General features: G+C 39.1%; 1 protein-coding gene across 3 annotated transcripts in view; it reads right to left on the bottom strand.

Annotated features, from left to right (window-relative positions):
• KDM3B (lysine demethylase 3B) overlaps positions 1 to 19473 on the bottom strand; it is a 59473-nt gene that overhangs the window by 10153 nt on the left and 29847 nt on the right. For all 3 annotated transcript variants that reach the window (XM_074360739.1, XM_074360738.1, XM_074360740.1), the window contains 8 exons: positions 16657 to 17893; positions 15579 to 15780; positions 12585 to 12799; positions 11664 to 11816; positions 4701 to 4808; positions 3534 to 3661; positions 2002 to 2281; positions 991 to 1247 (listed from right to left, as the gene is read on the bottom strand). In XM_074360739.1, the coding sequence (XP_074216840.1) occupies positions 991 to 1247; positions 2002 to 2281; positions 3534 to 3661; positions 4701 to 4808; positions 11664 to 11816; positions 12585 to 12799; positions 15579 to 15780; positions 16657 to 17893 (2580 nt within the window). The remainder of the gene's footprint in view (positions 1 to 990; positions 1248 to 2001; positions 2282 to 3533; positions 3662 to 4700; positions 4809 to 11663; positions 11817 to 12584; positions 12800 to 15578; positions 15781 to 16656; positions 17894 to 19473) is intronic.

Below are 19473 nucleotides of genomic sequence, written 5' to 3'. Positions count from 1 at the left end.
AGAAGCTGATGATGAAGCCATGTGGTGGCATGGGAAAGAGAGTTGTAGGTGGAGGAAAGGACAAGTGCAAAGGTTCTGTAGAGGGAGAGTGCCTGGCCATATTCAAAGAACAGCAAGAAGGTGGATATGGCCAGAACAGAGGGGACAAGTGGGAGAGTGGTAGTTAAGGCCAGGGAAGTGAGGGGAAGTTAGGGCTAGAACCTTATAGCCCACTGAAAGGACTCTGCTTATATTATGAAATAGGAAGCCCTTGAAGGATTTCAGGCAGAGGTGACATGATCTGACTTATATCTTAAAAAGGGTGACTCTAGCTGCTGTGTTGAAACTAGACTATAGAGTAGAAAGGGAAGAAATAAAGAGGATCTAATCTGTAAGGAGTTTACTGCAAAAATTCAGGCAAGAGAGGATGTTAATTCAGACCAGAGAGAAGGCAGTGGAGGTGATGAGAAATGAGTGGACTCTAAATACATTTTGAAGATCAAACTGAAAGGATCTGCTAACAGATTAGATATGAAGATGTGAGAAAAGGGAGTCCCAAATGACTCCAAGACTTTTGGCCGAGGAACTGGTTGCCACTGATTGAGAGGCAAACTAAAGGAGGAGCAGGATAACGGGCAGATCAGGAGTGTGGTCTCAGATGTATTACGTTTGAGGCATCTTTTAGATATCCAAGAGAATATGAATGTACTGCTCTGGTTACAAGAAAAAATTTTTTAATGTCTGTTACTGTCAAGAAGATAAATTTCTGCTGATGACTAAAAAATTTCAACATCTCAATTTCTACTGACTTCCTAACATGGCACAAAAGGTTTGCTACTTAAAACGATCTCAAACATTTCCAAAATTTAATATAAAGAAAGATCTCGTCAGCTGGACAGATTAATGTAGAGAACACAAATCACCCACATACTCTCTAACCCAGTTACCAGATCTCTGATGGTTCCTTCATGGAAAAGCAGCAAAGGCTAGAGTTGTAGAGAGGACACTTACTGCTGAGGATGTAGAGAAGACCGGGGGGAAGGGTATGCCTGTGTCCAAGGGGGTTTGAGGAAGCTTTCCGGGCCCGGAGTGAAGGAGGTCTCGAAGGCTAGAGCCTTCGGTTTTGTTGTTGGAGGCAGTGGGACCCAGTAACAGACTGTTAAAAAGCTTTGGAGTCAACGGAGAGACCTTTGCAGTAGAGTTGAATGAGTCCAGCCCAAAGGGTGAATGAGACTCTTTACTGAGCACCGACCTCAGGGACCCTGCTTCTGTAAGAACATAACCGGGAACAGCATTAGGCACAAAAAGGAATAAATACCTAGCAGGCAACTGACTCCTAAAAATAAGCCAAGTGGGAAGGAGGAAAGACTCTCCCCTCCCCTGCCCCCCAAAACTACGTACGGTTTGTCTGGGCCAAGCCTGACGAGCTATGACTATGGCAGGTCTCATGGCCAAGGAGAAGCTCTCCTACTTCTTCCTTTTTTTCCAGATCTGGATTTCAAACTTCCTTTTGTTCCCATCCATCTTTCGTCTCCCTCACTTTCTAAGAGAGTGTTTCTTCAAGTGGGTCTCCAGTATACTTGTATTGGAATCACCTGGAGTGCTTGTTAAAAATGGAGATTCTTGGTCTTACTCTAAGAGATTCTCTCATTTAATATTTCTGGGGTGGGGGGAGGGCACAGGAATCTGCATTTTTAACAATCCCCCAGGTGATTCTTGTGCCCATTGAAAAACAAATCTAGCCCTTAATCCTGGCTGAGTTACAGAACCATCTGGGAGGCTTGTTAAAAATCAATTCTGACTAAAGAGGTCTGGGGTAGAGCCCAGGCACCTATGTGCCTTTTTTAAAAAAGCTCCACTTCTAGAAAGAAGTTGAAAGAGATTCCCTCATTTTACGTGGTCAGCCAGAGAAAGCAAGTAGTATGTTTCATAAATGTGGATGGTAATGTGTGAGTCTGAAGAATCCCAGAATAACTCAAGTGTTCCACCCACAGGCAGGGAAGAGGCTTGTGTTAATCTCACCTTTTGTTTCTTCCTTAGCCTTCTGAGTTGCTAAATCCGCCAACCAGTGCAGGGCAGAGGAGGGTGGGGCTGTGTCAGGGCAAGGGGGCCTGATGGCTTTTAGCTCACTATTGCTATTTGACGTTGAACTGTCTGCTTTCAGAGGCTCATCAGATCTGATGTCAGTGCTGTTGGCTTTGGGAACATGGTCGGTCTCTGGTGGTGTTACTGATGCAGTTCCTCCTCCACCTGAGAAGGTGGTTTCACTTCCAGAAGAGGCACTAGGGTTTATGCTAGGAAGCTAAAGCACAGAAAGCCAACATGATTAAAGTGCTGTCCTTGTGCAGAAAAAAACATAATGCAAATAGTAATGGCTGCTGACACTAAAGAGGTCTGGGAAAACAATTTGAAACTGTCCCGTAAACTGCTATCTCATTCATTCATTCATTTAACATATTTACTGAGTCCTACAACGTGACAGAAACTATGCTAGTTTCTCTGGAAAGAGCAGTGAACAAGACTTGAAAATAAAACAGGGTTTTTGTTTAGCATGCCTGAGGCTCAGTTTCTGCAATGGCAAATTGGTGATTATAACTTGACCACATACACACAGAGCTGTTCTGAGGATTAAATGAGATAGTATATGCAAAGAGCTCAGCACAGGGTCTGACATACAAAAATGCTCAATAAAATGTTTATTATTCTATTATTGAATTTTCTAGATGGTTTGCTCTAATATGTCAACTCTACTGAAAATATATCTTGATATCTCTCAGCATTAATTCATTTTTTTTTTTTAAATTGAAGTATAGGCAGTTACAATGTGTCAATTTCTGGTGTACAGCATAACATTTCAGTCATACCTATAAATACGTATATTCGTTTTCATTTTCTTTTTCGCCATAAGTTACTACAAGACATTAAATATACTTCCCTGTTCAGCATTATTTCTTGTATATGTTATTGATCATGTGTTAGTGGCATTCCTGGAAAGCCATCTAAATGTAAGCAGTGTGTGTGGTTTTTATTTTCTTAAAATAGCCTCTTACTCAAAATAGTTGCCATCAAACCGGAATGACCTCCAACTCTGACAGAGCAAGAGAAAAACCACTGCCTCTCTCTGGAGGCTCTGGATTGCTTTCAGGGTAGAAATATTCCAGATCAGCAGACCAATAGTCACATTTTTGTCCTCAGTACCTAATACGACATGGCAGGGACCATGCACACAGACAGGACTATATTCCTTGTGACCTTTTCTATACTCTTCACCTACTCAAGGATTCTGAGGTATAAATCTTGACATAATGCAAATACTCTGTGCTATTTATCAGCCAAGCCAGAATTGGTTTTGAGGACGAATGAAGAGAAAGTCATTCCAGTCAGGGAATTTAAAGCCCCTGAATAACGTCTGGGGCTTTCTCTAGACAGGATTTCCTATCCCCTAAATCTGTAGGAGTCCTACAGCAGCCTGGGACAGTGGAGATGAAAATGGGACATTTCCTAGTCCTAAGAACTTAAGATTCTCTCATTTGTACCTGTACACACTACTTTACCTGTGACATCCCGTTAGTGACAGCAGGTCTCAACACAGATTTGTTCTGCCGGCTAATACAAGGGCAGTTTGCTTTTATTCCCCATTTGCCCCGGGCAGCATGTACCATATCTCCAATATTGTAAAGAGCTGAAAAAAGATAATAATAACAGTTAACCTTAGATTGCTTGAATGTGCCAGGTATTGTGCTAAAGACCTTCTTTATATGATCTCCCTCAAGCCTTACCACATTTCAACAAAGTAGCCGATTTTACCCTCAATTTTTGACAATGAAACTGAAGCTCAGAGGAGTGAGGTTATTTGCTTAAGTACATAAAGTTGGTAAATGAAAGTACTAAGACTTTAACCAAGGTATATCTAGCACTAAAGTTCTGTGCACTTGTAACCACTAAGCTACATTCTCTCCCTCCTCTAGTAAACATTAACAAGGTGTCCTCCAGCCGAAACTGTAGGGGTAGATTCCTTAATAGTTCAGCATATGTCAATATTTTGAATTGTATACTTGAGATTCATGTACATTATTGTAAGTTATACCTCAAAAAAAATAGACCAATATAAACTTCACACAAACATTTAACTAGTGCTTAGATCAGCAGGGAGCAGGCATCTAACCACTGCACTCAGGGAGCTCTTCTGCTTGAAAGCACTGGGGTATAAAGGATCCAGGGGGTACCTCCCCAAAGTGGAGGAGAATATGGGCAGTAGATTCACCAACTTCAATGTGTGTATGTTAATGGAAGTATGAAGCTGGAAACAGACTTTCTGGAGGAATCACTAAAGTAAGCTACCACATGACCATTCATTCCTACTGTTAAGCTGCCTTCTTCATGGATTCAAGAGGTTTGATTAGCTTTAGCTGGATTTTTACAAGCCTAAAACCAAAGGTCTTTCTAGAAGTGAGGGGACTGGCTTTTTCTATTCTGCCAACTATAGGAATGTAAAATGACATCTGAAAAGCAACCAACCTCTTCCACTAGAAAGGTGAGGCAAAGTGTGTGCACTAGCTGCATACAATCTAACATTTCTAAAGATTCAAATTCTCAGAGAAATCTGGTGAGGCTTAAAAAAAGTCAGGCTGAGATAAACCATTTCACCAAATTTTATGGTAAATTATAGCTCAATTAAAAACATACCACCCGAACAAATCTAAAAAAAGTAATTCCCTTACCTGTGCCAGGGATGATCTGTGTGGGCATAAGATTCTCTGGTTCATGGGACTGCCCCTTTGCACACTTCAACCAGGAGAAAACTTCTTCATCACCCATCTCTTCTGTCTCTAAAACAGGAATGAAATGACTTCACTTATTTTATAAGGGTCACAAGAGATGTATCCTCACTGAGTCATAGTTTCAGACTCTAAAGGCCAATTTTCTCATGGGTCAAAGAAGATAACAGCTAACACTTAAAAATGCTGCTTCACTGAGGTATAATTCACATAAAATTAATCCAACAATTTAAAAGTGTACACTTCAGTGAATTTCGACAAATGGAGTTGTAGAACATTATCACAATCATGACATTGAACATTTCCACCCCCCACCTGAAGTTCCCTTCAGCCCTTTGCAGTCAATATCTTTTCTTCAAACCCTGGCCACCAATGATAAACTTTCTAATACTTAAGTACTGCGTTTTCTAGAATTTCATATAATTGGAAGCATTATAGTATGTCACTTGTGTGGGCTTTTCTGATTTAGCATAATGATTTTGAGATTTATCCATATTATTGCATTATCAGTAATTCATTCCTTTTTATGGCTGAGAGCTATTCCATATTATAGATGTACCACATTTTGTTCACCCATTCATCAGGTAGTGAATGGTTGGACTATTTCCAATTATTGGCTATTTTTTTAAACTTTTTTTTTTATTGAGTTATAGTCAGTTTACAACATTGTGTCAATTTCCAGTGTAGAGCACAATTTTTCAGTTATATATGAACATATATATATTCGTTGTCATATTCTTTTTTACTGTGAGCTACCACAAGATATTGCATATATTTCCCTGTGCTATACAGTATAATCTTGTTTATCTGTTCTACATATGCCTGTCAGTATCTACAAATTTTGAACTCCCAGTCTGTCCCTTCCCACCCACCTCCCCTCTGGCAACCACAAGTTTGTATTCTGTGTCTATAAGTCTGTCCAATTATTGCCTATTATGATAAAGCTGCTACAAACGTTCAAGTACAAGCCTTTGTGTGGACATGTTTTCATTTCTTTTGTAAATACCTAGAAATGGGATGGTGGGTTATATGGTAAGTTTATGTTTACATTTATAAGAAATGGCCATACTGTTTTCCAAAGTGATGGTACCAATCTGCATTCCTACCAGCAATGATTAATAAGTTTTAGTTGCTCCATGCCCTTGACAACACTTGGTACTGTCAGTTTTAAAAATTTTAGCTATCCTAGTGAGGACAGTGGTTGTGAGGATAGTCGTGAGTAATGACAGTTTTCTCCCATCTGTTTATTTTCCATTGACCTACCTTCTTTAATGAAGTACCTGTTCAAATATTTTGCCTATTTAAAAACTTGGTCATCTGTCTTGTTATTGAGTTTAAGAGGTGTTTATTATGGATGTAAGTCCTTCAGCAAATATGTGATCAGCAAATCTTTCTCCCAGTCTGTGGCTTGTCTTTTCATTTACCTAATATCTTCTGAAAAGCAGTTTTCAAATCTGATTTCTTTTGCTTTTTGTGTCTTATCTAAGAAATATTTATCTAACCCAAGGACACAAAGATCTTCTAATTTTTTTCTAGAGGGTTAGAGTTTTAATTTTTATGTTTAGGTCTATGATTTACTAGAGTTACTTGTTTATAATATGAATAAAAACAGAAGTTCATTTGATTTATTTGAATATGGATATACAATAATTCCAGTACCATTTGCTGAAAGGACTATATTTCCCCATTTAATTATCTTATCTTGGCACTTTTGTCAACTAATCAGTTAACTGTTTATGAGTGGGTTTACTTCTAGGATCCATTCTGTCCATAGTGTCTTGATTACTGTAGCTTTATAGAAAGTCTTAAAATGAAGTAGTATAAATCCTCCAGCTTCATTCTTTTTCAAAATTGTTTTGGTTAAGCTAGGTCTTTTGTATTTCATATAAATTTTAGAAACAGCTTGTCAATTTCTATAAAAAGGCCTATTGGGATTCGGATTGTAATTGCATTTAACTGCAGATCAATTTGGAAGAACTGACATCTTAATATTCAGTCTTCTATCCATGAATATGGTACATATCTCCATTTATTTATTTGGTCTTTAATTTCTCTTAGCAATATGCTATAGTCTTCAGAATATATGTCTTTTACATATTGGCTAAATTTTTCCCTAATTGTTCACTGACAGCAAAATAGAACTGAATTCTGTTATGTTGACTTTGTGTCCTGCAATCTTGCTAAACTTATTTACTAGTTTTGGTAGCTTTACTGTCAATTTCTTGGGATTTTCTACATAAATGATTAAGTCATCTGAGAATAAAACTACTCTTTCCAATCTATATGCCTTTAAAAAAATAAATGCTCTTCCTTGTCTTTTATTTCTTCATGCTGCCTAATAACTTCAGTTCAATGTTTAAAAGAAGTTGTGAAGAGGCGACCTTCTTCCTCTACTCCTTATTTCAAGTGGAAAAGTTCAATCTTTCACATTATGTAAGATGTTTCTATCTATATACCTAGTTTAGTGTTTTTTAACTTTTCTTTATCGCCCCCCCCAAAAGAATCTTTTTAGACTTCTTTTTTGGTACTTGTGCTACCCACCACAAGAAATTTGAATACAAGATATACTGTGTATCTGTTTATTTGTACCATTTTATTTTTTTGGTTTCATTTTTCCTCATTCTTTTGAATTAGCTGAATATTTTTAATAATATGATTTCATTTCCACTTTTGGCTTATTAGCTATTTCTCTTAATTTTTCAGTGTTTGCTCTAGGGTTAGTAGTATCTTTAACTTATCACAGTCTATCTTCAAATACTATACCACTTCACAAATAGTCTAAGATCCTTAACAAAATATTTTCATTTCCCCCTCCTTTCCTTTGTGCCATTAGTACAAATTTTAGTTTTACATACATTATAAACCCCGTAATACATCATCACTACTTTTGCTTTAAACAATTACCTTTTCAAAAGATTAAAAATAAGAGAAAAATGAAATAACAAATGTTGGCAAGGATGTGGAGAAAAGGGAACTCTCATACACTGTTTGTGGAAATGTAAATTGGTGCAGCCACTGAAGAGAATAGCATGTAGGTTTCTCAAAACACTAAAAATAGAACTGTATGACCTCGCAACTCCACTCTTGAGTATACATCTGAAAAAACCAAAAACACTAATTTGAAAAGATAGATGCACCCCAGTGTTCATAGCAGCATTTTTACAACTGCCAAGATATGGAAGCAACCTAAGTGTCCATCAATAGATGAATGACTAAAGAAGATGTGGCATATATATACAATGGAATTCTACTCAGCCATAAAAAAAGGACAAAATTTTGCCATGTGCAGCAACATGAATGGAGTTGGAGGGCATTATGTTAAGTGAAATTAGTCAGACAGAGAAAGACAAACACTGTATGATATCACCGCATGGAATCTAAAAAATATAACAAATTAGTGAATATAGGGGGAAAGGTATAGCTCAACACGTAGAGCGCATGCTCAATACCCCAGAGGTCCCGGGTTCAATCCCTGGTACCTCCTCCTCCTCCAAGCTGAAATCAATGAAGAAATCTAGTTACGCCCCACTCAAGAAACAAACAATACCAGCACAAATGAGTGAATATAACAGAAAAGAAGCAGACTCACAAATACAGAGAACAGTGGTTACCAGTGGGTGGGGGGGTGAAATATAGTGGCTGGGGAGTCAGAGGTACAAACCATTGGGTATAAGATAGGGTCAAGGATGTACTGTACAACATGGAAAATACAGCCAAATTTTGTAATAACTGTAAATGGAAAGTAACCTTAAAAATTGTATAAAAATTTTTAAAAATGTAAAAAATAACAAAAAATTGTCCTTTATATGTATCCACATATTTACCATGTAGAATGTTCTTCACTTCTTTGTGTAAATCCAAATTTCCGTAGCATATTTTCTTCTGCCTGAATAACTGCCTTTAACTTTATAGCGTGTATCTGCTGGTGATGAATTCTATCAGCTTTTCTTGGTCTGAAAAACTAGTTCACTCTTGAGAGATATTTTCACTAGGTTGATTTCTAGGTTAATGGGTTTATTTTCAGCACTTCAAGATGCTGTTCCACTGTCTCTGGTATATAGGTTTTCTGATCACTCTTATCTCTGTTATTTTGTACATAATGTACCTTTTTTCCTTTGGTGCTTTTCAGATTTTCTTTTTATCACTGTTTTTCAGTAAGTTGATTATGATGCATTTTGGTGTGGTTTTCTTAATGTTTCTTCTCTTTGCAGATTATTGTTGGGTTTGTGGTTTAATAGTTTTTTTTCATCAAATTTGGAAGTTTTTTGGATTTATTTGTTCAAATTTTTTTCTGTGTCTGCCCTCCTGCCCTTTCTCTTTCTGGAATTCCAATTATATGTTTGTTAGACTGCCCAATACATCCTATAGCTCAACAAGGCACTCTTCAACTTTCTTTCTTCTCTCTGGGCTTAGTTCTGGATAGTTTCTATTGCTGTCTTCAAGTTCACTGTTTCTTCTGCAGTGTCTAATCCACTACTAATCCCACCTAGTATAATTTTGTGGGGGAGATATTTTTCATCTTTAGAAGCTTCATTTGGGTCTTTTAGAATAAAAATATCTATTTTTCTCCTCGTCATTTCCTTTGTGTCCTCAAGCATATTTAAAAGATTTATAATAGCTGTTTTAAGGTCCTTTTATAATAGTTCCATCACCTCTGTCATTTCTGGATTTTTCTATCAGTTGGGTTGGTTTTTCCCCCCAGATTACTGGTCATATTATTCTGCTTTTGTATACCTTATCATTCTTCATTGAATGCAGAGCTTTGTAATTTTGATGTTTCAGAGCACTGGATTTTCTTGTAGTCTTTTAACACATTGATTGCTGATTGTGGATCAGGTGCCCCTGAGGAAGCACAATCATCCCCCATATTTGTGGATGTGGTGATCAACATGCTAAAGAGTGTTTGGTTTTAGTCTGGTGTATAACTAAGCAACTTGTAGATCAGTTTGATCCTTCTGAGCTTGCTTTACACTCTTTATGGTGGTTCCAGAGCAGCCTTTATTCTGGGACTACATTAGTCTCACTACTAAAGGTGTGACTCTTTTGGATTCTACCCAGTGTTTCTCCACTGTGGCTGATGGGAATAGAAGCTGTGAGTTCAGTATACCATTCAGTTGATTGCCTTGAGGACAACTTTGTCTCATGCATGTGCAGATCTATACATAATCAAAAAACAGGTGATTTCTCTGCAGATCTCTGGTGTTCTCTCTGTGCAGCTCTGACTTCTTCAGTACATTGCCTCACTCTTCTTAGATTCTGATCTCTGCCTAAACTCAGTGAAACAGCCAAACTCTATGTTAGTTGTCTTTCCTTGTGCTAAAAACTAGAAACTGCCTCCAGGGAGTAAACTGGGACAATGGTACGATTCACCTTGTTTCTTTCCATTTCTTAGGGTTCACAGACTCATGCTACCTGTTATCCAATATCTGAAACTGTGGTTTCACATACTTTGTCTGGTTTTCTAGTTGTTTATGGCAGGAGGGCAATTTGCATAAAAGCTCATCTTTCACAGGCAAAAATGGAAGATCTAATAACTACATAACATGTAGTACCTAGTGGATGTCAGGCCCTGTGCTAACCATTTTACATATATCTCATTTAATCCCACAACAATGTTGTGACAGAAGTACTCACATTATCTTTGCTTTATAGACAATGAAACTGAGGGTCTGAGGGCTTAAGAAACTAGCCCAAGTTACCACAGATGGTATAATAAGATATGGAAGTAGGATTCAGATCCCAGTAGCCTAAGCTCTAAATCATTATATTACAATGGTTACACTGTATCTCAGAAGAGGGAAGAATGAGGAAGTCAAGGCTCAAGGAGGAATCTTGGCATGTAATATAATACAGTAAGAACAAAGTGAAGCAAAGGATTTGAATAGACATTTCTCCAAAGAAGGTAAACATATGGCCAATAAGCACATGAAAAGATGCTCAACATCATTAGTCATCTTGGAAATGCAAATCAAAACCACACAACGCCATACTACTTCAATAGCCAGTTTGATGACTATAATCAAAAAGACAGATAATAACAAGCGCTGGCAAGGATGTAGAAAAAGTGGAATCCTCATACATCACTGGTGGGATTATAAAATGGTGCAGCCACTTTGGAATACAGTTTGATGGTGCCTGAAAGGGTTAAACACAGAACTGCCACATGCCCCATCAATTCTACTACTAGGTATATCCTCAAAAAACTGAAAACATATGTTCACACAAAAACTTGTACACAAATGTTCCTAGTGGTACTATTCATAATGGCCCAAAGTAGAAACAACCCAAATGTCCATCAACTGATGAATGGATAAAAAAAAAATGTAGTATATCCATACAATGGAATATTATTTGGCAATACAAAGGAATGAATTATGTGTTATAACATGGATGAAACTTTAAAATAGTATGCTAAGTGAAAAAGGCCAGTCACAGAAGGCCAAATATCATATGATTCCATTTACACAACACATACAGAATAGGCAAATCTACAGAGACAGTAAGTAGATTAGTGGTTACCAAAGCCTAAGGAAAGGCAGGAATGGGGAGTGAGGTTTGTTTTTGTAGTAATGAAAATGAAATTACATAGTGATGATGACTATGTAATCTTGAGAATATACTAAAAACCTTTAAACTGTACACTTTAAAGGGGTGAATTTCACGGCATATGAATTACATCTCACTAAGTATGTTAGCAAAAAAACAAAACAAGACAAGATGAAGAATAATCCTTCGTGGCTTGTTTTAGTCTTCCCAGTTAGGCTGGAGTATTGGAATATATGACAAAATATAAATAAAGCTCAATAGCTAAAGAAGGGGCACAAACCCATTTTTGCTTCAATTTCCAAGTCCCACACCTCCACTGAGAGTTTACCTTCAGAAATACACAGGACAATATTTGCTCACCACTGCGTGGTCGGCTTTTCCTGAGCCTGTAACAGTCAAGGCAGACCCCAAATCCACATTTGCGACAAACCCAATGGATGTTGAACAGAGTTGTTTCACATACATCACACATCTCCCGTACACCACGCACTGCTCGCTTCCATGCCACTTTCTCTGGTGGAAAAAGGAAGAGGAATATGTTGGCACTGGCCATCCTGAATAATAGCAAAAGATCCCAGATCCACTGATTCTTACTTAAGCATTTTGTCCAGCAATAAAACTCAAAGATTCATGAGGTTTGTTTTTCTGTAATTTTAAGAGATACAAAATACAGGGAATTTCTAATATTTCTGAACAAGTGACTATGAGCATGAATGCCACATGCTGTCACTGAAGATACCATAAAATTTTCAATTTGGGGGAGTTTGGAATAAGAAGATTCTTAAAATACAGGGCATAATTTCATAGTATAATATTCCTTGGTCTAGAAATAGCGTACAATATCTCACAAACATGAAAATATCAAAAATGTCTAAATATCGTGGGTGCTAGGTGTGAAACACGGCAATCAGTAGCACTTCATCTATTCACAAATCATAAAGTACAGCTTACTAATAAAAATTAGTTCAAAGCAAACTGAAAATATTCTGTAAATCAAACCCAAATAGGGATCAAAATATAAATTATGACAACTATACTACAAAAATGAAAGGCAATCAAGGAAGGAATTTTTAGTCTGTCAACTGCCAAAGACTAAAAGAATGAGGACGGCTGGATATAGGTATGGCTTCAGCCACTTAGTTTGCTACAAAAAGAAGTCTTATCAGTCTTAATTTATCCATAGAAAATGCCATCTGCCACTCCTTCCACACCTCCCTTTAAGCAAAAGAAAATGAGTTTCCAACTAGAGTTGCCTAGAAGATGAGTAAGAGGGTGCCTTACGGTGTGGCTCCACCATCATCATGGCCTCCTTCTCCGACATCACAAGCTGGCAGAACTGGTCCCCAACATTGGCCAGAATGTATTTTGAGGTTTCTAGGTCTATTCCTTCTGCTAAGGAGGAAGAGGGAATCCACAGGTTCATGGCATCAGGGTCACTTTGCTGGGGACTTAGAAACCCCTCCACACGGAGTACCCCCTTTCGAGTGAAGATCAACCTGAGACAGGAAGGTACACAGTCAAATACATGGTAAACAACAGTAGCCATGCAAACCAACACACACTTAAAATCCTAGGACCTAAAAGAAATTAACAGACACTTAACAGGAATCAGGTTAAGAATTTTTGCCATATTTGACCAACACAGTATGCACTGTCTGCACCAACAGGAAGGCTTGTTAACAACTAGTAGGTCTGGGTTCTCTAAAAAGCTATCCGCAGAAATGCCTATCAGTTTATCCAACCACTTGTTCGACACCAGCACCCACACCACTGAACATGACCAGAGGAAAAATACAGAGCTGTGCTTAGTGTCACACTTGAAGTTCATATCTATTTATGTCAGGTGAACCCTTGATATTGCCTGGCAGTCACAACAGTTTCCTGGTGTGCTTCCTCTCCTAGATGCCTATTTAATATCTTCTCCTTTCTTTTCAAACCTCCAATTATTTTCCCCATGAGGACCTTGCTAGGTATTCCACTGAACAAATTCCCCAAGGAGCCAGAAGAGAATTCCAACCAGCTCCCACCACCACACTACCACGCCTTCCTGCAACTGTACTCCATCTTATTTTCTGCTACTATGAATGAACTAGGTCCTAGTGAAGACCAATCTCTCCACCTATGCTCCACATCCTATCCTCTTGCACAGGCATCTCTCCACTAGTTTTCTCTTCTACCTCATCTATTTTCCTCTCTTCCAAATTATTCCCAGTGGTTCAACTTGCTGTCTCAAAAATCCTCTTAATCCCACCCACACCTACCTCCATGTATCTGTGTTTAAGAAGAAAAGTTTCTTAAGAGTTGTCTGTACTTTCAGTCACCAGTTCTTTTCCATTTTATTTTCTCTTAATCCACATCAATCAGGCTTTCCTCCACCAATCTACCAAAACTGTTTCTGACAAGGCCACTCCCCCTAGTGAAATCCAGTGGTCATTTTCAGTCCTTATCTGACTCAATCCAACTGCAGCATTTGCTACAGTTCATTATTCCTTGCTGGGAACACTTCCTTCAGTTGTCTTCCAGGATACCTCACTGGGTACTCTTTCTCAGCCTCCTTTACTAGTTACTCCTCATCTTTCCCATCTCTAAATGCTGGAGAGCTTCCGAACTCAGTTCTTGGGCCACTTCTCTTCTTTACCTAGACTCTGACTCCTCAAGTGATCTTAATTAGACTCAGAGCTTTAAATAACTAGTGACATCTACATTTTTATCACCAGCCTGGACTTCTTCCTTCAATTCTAGAGCTGCCCTTTCAACATCTCTATTAGGAAATATAATAGGCATCTCTAATTTTACACGCCTATATTAAAATTCCCCATTTTTTTCCTCCCCAAACCTGCATTTCCCTGAGAAATCTCCTTACCAGTAAATGGCAATTCCATTCTCTCAGGTTTTAGGCCAGAAGCCATAGAATCATCTTTGATTCCTTTTCTTTCATACCTCTCATCTAATCCATCAGAAAATCAAGTAACCCTAACTTCAAAATTCACCCTTCAACCACTTCTCATCACCTCTATCAATACCTCCCTATACTAAAGCCACCATAATTTCTCACCTGGATAATGCCAACAGTCTACTAATCTCTCCTTGCTTTTGCTTCAATATAATCTAATCTCAAGAAGGTAATCACAGTGATCCTTAGAACACTTACCAGTGTCACTCATCAGCTCAAAACTGCCAGTGACTGCTTGCTTATTCAGCATAAATGTCAAGGCTCTTAAGAGTAGCCCTTTAAACTCTTGACCTACCATTAACTCTTTGAACACAATTCTTTTCCTCTCCATTTGCTTAGTCTCTTTTACCCACCCTAGCTCCATGAACACATTCCAGACTCAGAACAGTTGCTCTTGCTGTATCCTCTGTCTGGAATACTTGTCTCCCAGAAAAATGCATGGCTCACTCCCTTAACTCCTTCAGTTCCTTACTCAAATCTCACTTTCTCAAATCATTCTATTTAAACTATAGTCTCTCTAGCCTCCCCACACTTCAATTCTCTTTCTCTTCTTTATCTTTCTCTTAGTGCCATATATTGACTTTTTTTTTCTTATTTACTATCTGCATCCCCAACAAACCTCCTAAGGGCTAGAATTTGATGGCTTTGTGTACTGCTTAATCCTCAATGCTCACAACAATGGCTGGCACACACTGAGAGCTCAATAAACATCTGCTGAATAAGTGAATCCACACTACATGGATAAACCACTTGGATTTCTTTATTTAAAAAATTAAAAACTCTTGAAAGATTGTTTAGAAGAAATTCCTTTTCTAAGCTGATCAAGCAGAATAAAAGTAACTAAACAGCTGCTGTTTGTTAAAAAGCAAAGGATATTTCTAGGATTTTCACCACTTATCTCTATTTCAAAGTCACTTCACATTATCTCCTAATCTTACTTCCCCTTCTCTCTAGGGGACTCAAGTTACTCTAGCACTGAAGAGGAGTAAGTGGTCGGGTACACCCATAATAGAGAGTGGTGTCCTTCTGCTCACATCGCTGGTTTCAAATGGAACCCAAGTTAGGAATAACTCAGTGCAGCTCGGGGGTAGTAGTTGAGACTGCTCAATCTCAATTCTCTAAGGACAAAGTCACATATCATTTCACAATCCAAACAACTAAGTAGATACTCATGGCAGAGTCTTAGCACAGACTCTTGAGAGCAGTGGAGTTCAGGAAAATAAGGAAAAGATGGTGAGAGATGTTTACTGATTCAGAGGAAGAGCGGGAATTAGACATCACTAATAAAACTGGAAAGGAGAAAAAGAGAGGAGTTTGGTTACCTCCGGAAGTGAAAGAAGCGGCAGGCTACAGTGGAATCATCTTGCTCCTGTTCTTTAAACTTCCGATACCGCTCCAGGCGACACTCACGACACTTGTGCAGGTGAGGGGCTACATTGATGCAAGACCCATCCTGCAGGAAGGGCTCTCCGGACTGCTTCAGCTTCTTCACTTTGCTCACGTCTTTCAGCACTGACTGGCCAACTGTATGCAAGGGAGGGAGAGAAATGGTTGGTTATGAAAGGTATAAATGAAACTCAATAGCATAATCCTCTTGCAGACAGATACTTATCCTGACCTAAGTCACTTTTCCTTGCACTGTATGGGCATGTGCCCACCAGGTCCATCCTTGACAGAAAGGGAGTAGAGGGAACAAATCGGCTTCAACTAGGAGCTAAGGACCATGGAGGATTTGTGGTAAGTACCCACATGATAACAAAACAACTCTGGGCATGGGTAAGAAAACCCCAAAATGGCAGAAGGTAGCCACTTGCCACCAGCCCCTCTGGGGGCTCCAATGGGATACCAAATCCTAACAAGAATAGTGACTTTTACCATCAGATTCTTAGACACTTGCCCTTATACAACTTGGGACAATAACCTCACACCACAGGACTTAATGACTTTTGGAAGAGATGTAAAAACCTTACATATGTGAGATATATATATGAGGGGTGGTTCTCTTTGCTTCATCAAGTCTATGAAAGGCTTCTATGTGAGAATGAAGACTAGTAGTGAGTAACCCCCGTAAAGTAAATTAAAGAGGAAGGGCCAAACGGAAGAGAAATACATAAAGAAAGAGTTCATGACTGAAAATAATGGACTATCAAGGAAGATCAAGGATCTTCCTTTCTGGGATTATCTTTATACAGGAGAGAGGCCCCTCTTATAGTGCTGGTTTAGATCAATCCTGTCCCAAACTGGGTCTGATAAGAGACCACTACTGGGCCCTTTTAGCTATGGAATTCTATGAGATTATAGAACTTTCCATCAAAGAGAGGGCCTCTACTGTCCAAGAGCACAACAGGCATGAAAGGCTAGTGCCAGAGTCAAGCCCATGTATAACCCCAGCAGGATCACCTTTCAGGGGGGCAGTCCGAGGCCGGCCCTTGGGGGCCTGCTTTCCTTTGCCTTTGCCCAGCAACAGCTCAGCACTGCGCTCCCCATTGGGGCCCAGCTTCCCCATCAGGTGCTCTGGAATCCCCTTCAGGCCAGTCTTGGCTTGCAGCTGCTCCTCCGAGTCGCTCAAATCTGACAGGTCACTATTGGTACTGGAGTCCGAGTCCTGTCTGCAAGCCAAGCTTCGCTCATCCAGTGAGAACCTTTTCACAGCTTCAAAAGGGGCTTTGTTCTCCTGTGAAAAATCTGCTGGGGAGGACAGAAAGCTGCCTGAGTGCCTGCCAAAGACGTTACTAAAGGTTTTGAGGAGAGGATTGTCCTGCTGCCCAGGCCCCACAGTTGGCCTCTCCTCTGTGGGGCTGGAGGAGAGAGTAGGCATCTCAATGGGCTGGGTGAGGCCGCTGGTGGGTGAACTGGAGCGGCCATTTCCCATGGCAGAGAGGCTCGGTCCCCCAGTGGTAAGAGCTGAGCCCAGAACACCAGACACCAGTTTGGAGGAGTCAGTTGTGATAAAGAGGGTTTTCTTCTTTGCTAAACATGCCGAATCTGTAGAGGAGTGAGACTCGGGCCAGCTGGGTGCTGCCTTGGAGGTGACAGTGGTAGCAGAGGAAGCGCTACCTGATGCCTGAGATGCAAAGCTGCTGAAAGGACTATGTTCAACTTTCTCCACAAATGCCAAGAAAGGGTTAGAAGGCTCTTCTCGGGACAGTTTAGGGGGCTGTAAAAATAGATTTTCATGACTGTCTGGGGTGCGGGCATTTAGGAGGCTCCGTGGGAAGGCTGGCGTGAGGGTGGGCATGGACTCTGCAGGCACTTTCCGGTCCACAGAGCTGCCAACCTTAGAGCCTGATTTAGCGTCTGCTCCAAGAGCAGATCTTCCTTTACATAGGCTCTCAAGGCTTTGTTTGAATGAGTCTCGACTGGAGGAATCATCAGCCAAACCCTCTGAAACGGTAGTGAAGTAGTTACTGGTGGGTAAAGTTTGGGACATGCATTGAAAAAACAAGTTTTTTGAGAGATCAGAGTCTTTCTGAGACTCTGGTGCAGAGCTACAGCCAAAAGAGAAGCCCAAAGGTTTGTTCTCTGTGACTAGAACTCCATTGGACTGGCTCCTTCCACTTCCAAAAGTCAAAGTTTGTGATGAACTCAGGAGAGATGCTCCAAATCCAGAAGAGGCCAGAACAGAATTTCTTGAATTCTGAAAAGAAGATAGTCTGAGTTAGTGATGCTAGCTTCTCCTGACAACCTTATGACATCCTTCTTGGACCTAGGCCAACATTTCTTATGGGTCAATCAACTTTTCTCTCCTATAATTCAAGGAAAACTGCTCTTTTAACTATTATTTCATGCATGAGGGAAGAAAACAGACCAAACAGAGGGAATCTTTAGCAAGATGAGCTAGAGATGGCAGGATGAATGACATATTACCACTCCCTTGGTTGTTAGCCAATTGGTTGTGAGAGCACTAGGAGGCTGTGTAGGCTTCTAAGTATCTATTTAGAAATGAAGACTTTGCCAGAATCTGCAGAAAAGGGTTCCCGAACAGACATTAGCTTTTACTTTGAAATAGTGAAGTATCACTAGTTACAAATCTACCTCAGTGATTTGAGGGGCTATGGATTAAGTTTTGATTTATTTAAGCCACTGCAAATTGTCCATCTTACAGAAGTGACTTCAACTCCAAGACAAGCCTACTGTACATTAAGGAAAAGTATTTTCTTTATCAGTCTGAAACTCGCCAAGTTGGACCCTTTCGGAATTTGGCCATCTACTTATAGGTCCAAATCAACCTAAAAGTTATCTGTTTCAATTAAAGTTAGACCTAAAGGTGCTAAGTTAAACAAGGTACACTGGTTACTGAACTCTTTTCTTATCATTAGGAATCTAACAAGTCTCCAAAGTGCAAAAGAGTAGATACTGATATACCCACCAAACAAAAGCATTCAGCATAACAAATTGGAGAATGAAAAAACACTTTCTTCTTTTAACCTTAAAAATGTTAACTTCTGCATTTGAATAAAGGATGTGTATGTAAAGAAGGGTAGGATCACTTTCATGTGGTATATCACATACCCCTATACGTATACAGAGAAACATCCATAGGTAGGTACAAGCCCTTATGTGATACTTACAACCACTTTAAAATATTGGAAATAAAAATTATGCCAAGACTGCTTAAGATGGATATGGAGTTTCTTTTCGGGGTGATGAAAATTTCTGTAACTAGATAGTGGTGATGGTTGCACAACACTGTGGATATATAGTATAAATGCCAAGGTACTGTAACTTCAAATGTTTAAAATGGTAAATTTTATGTTATGCGTTACTTTACAATTTAAAAAAATTTATGCCAAATAAATGAAAGGGCTATTGTTAAAAAAAGGGGGGGAAGGGAGTTTCAGTTTATCTAAGGCATTTTATGTATGTATGTATGTATGTATGTATGTATGTATGTATGTATGTATGTATTTATTTATTTATTACTGAAGTACCATCAGTTACAATGTGTCCATTTCTGGTGTACAGCACAATGTCCCAGTCATGCATATACATACACATATTCATTTTCATATTTTTTTCATTAAAGGTTATTACAAGATATTGAACATAGTTCCCTGTGCTATACAGCAGAAACTTTTTTAGAAAATCTATTTTTTTGTTGTTGTTGTTATCAATCGTAGGCAGCTCTTTTTAAAATTTTTGTTCTTTTATTTTTTTAATTTAAAAAATTCAAAAAAATTTTTTATTGAACTACAGTCAATTACAGTGTGTCAATTC

The sequence above is a fragment of the Camelus bactrianus genome, chromosome 3 (genome assembly GCF_048773025.1).
Source record: "Camelus bactrianus isolate YW-2024 breed Bactrian camel chromosome 3, ASM4877302v1, whole genome shotgun sequence".
NCBI lineage: Eukaryota > Metazoa > Chordata > Mammalia > Artiodactyla > Camelidae > Camelus > Camelus bactrianus.
This window is presented reverse-complemented; position numbering and strand designations above follow the sequence as displayed.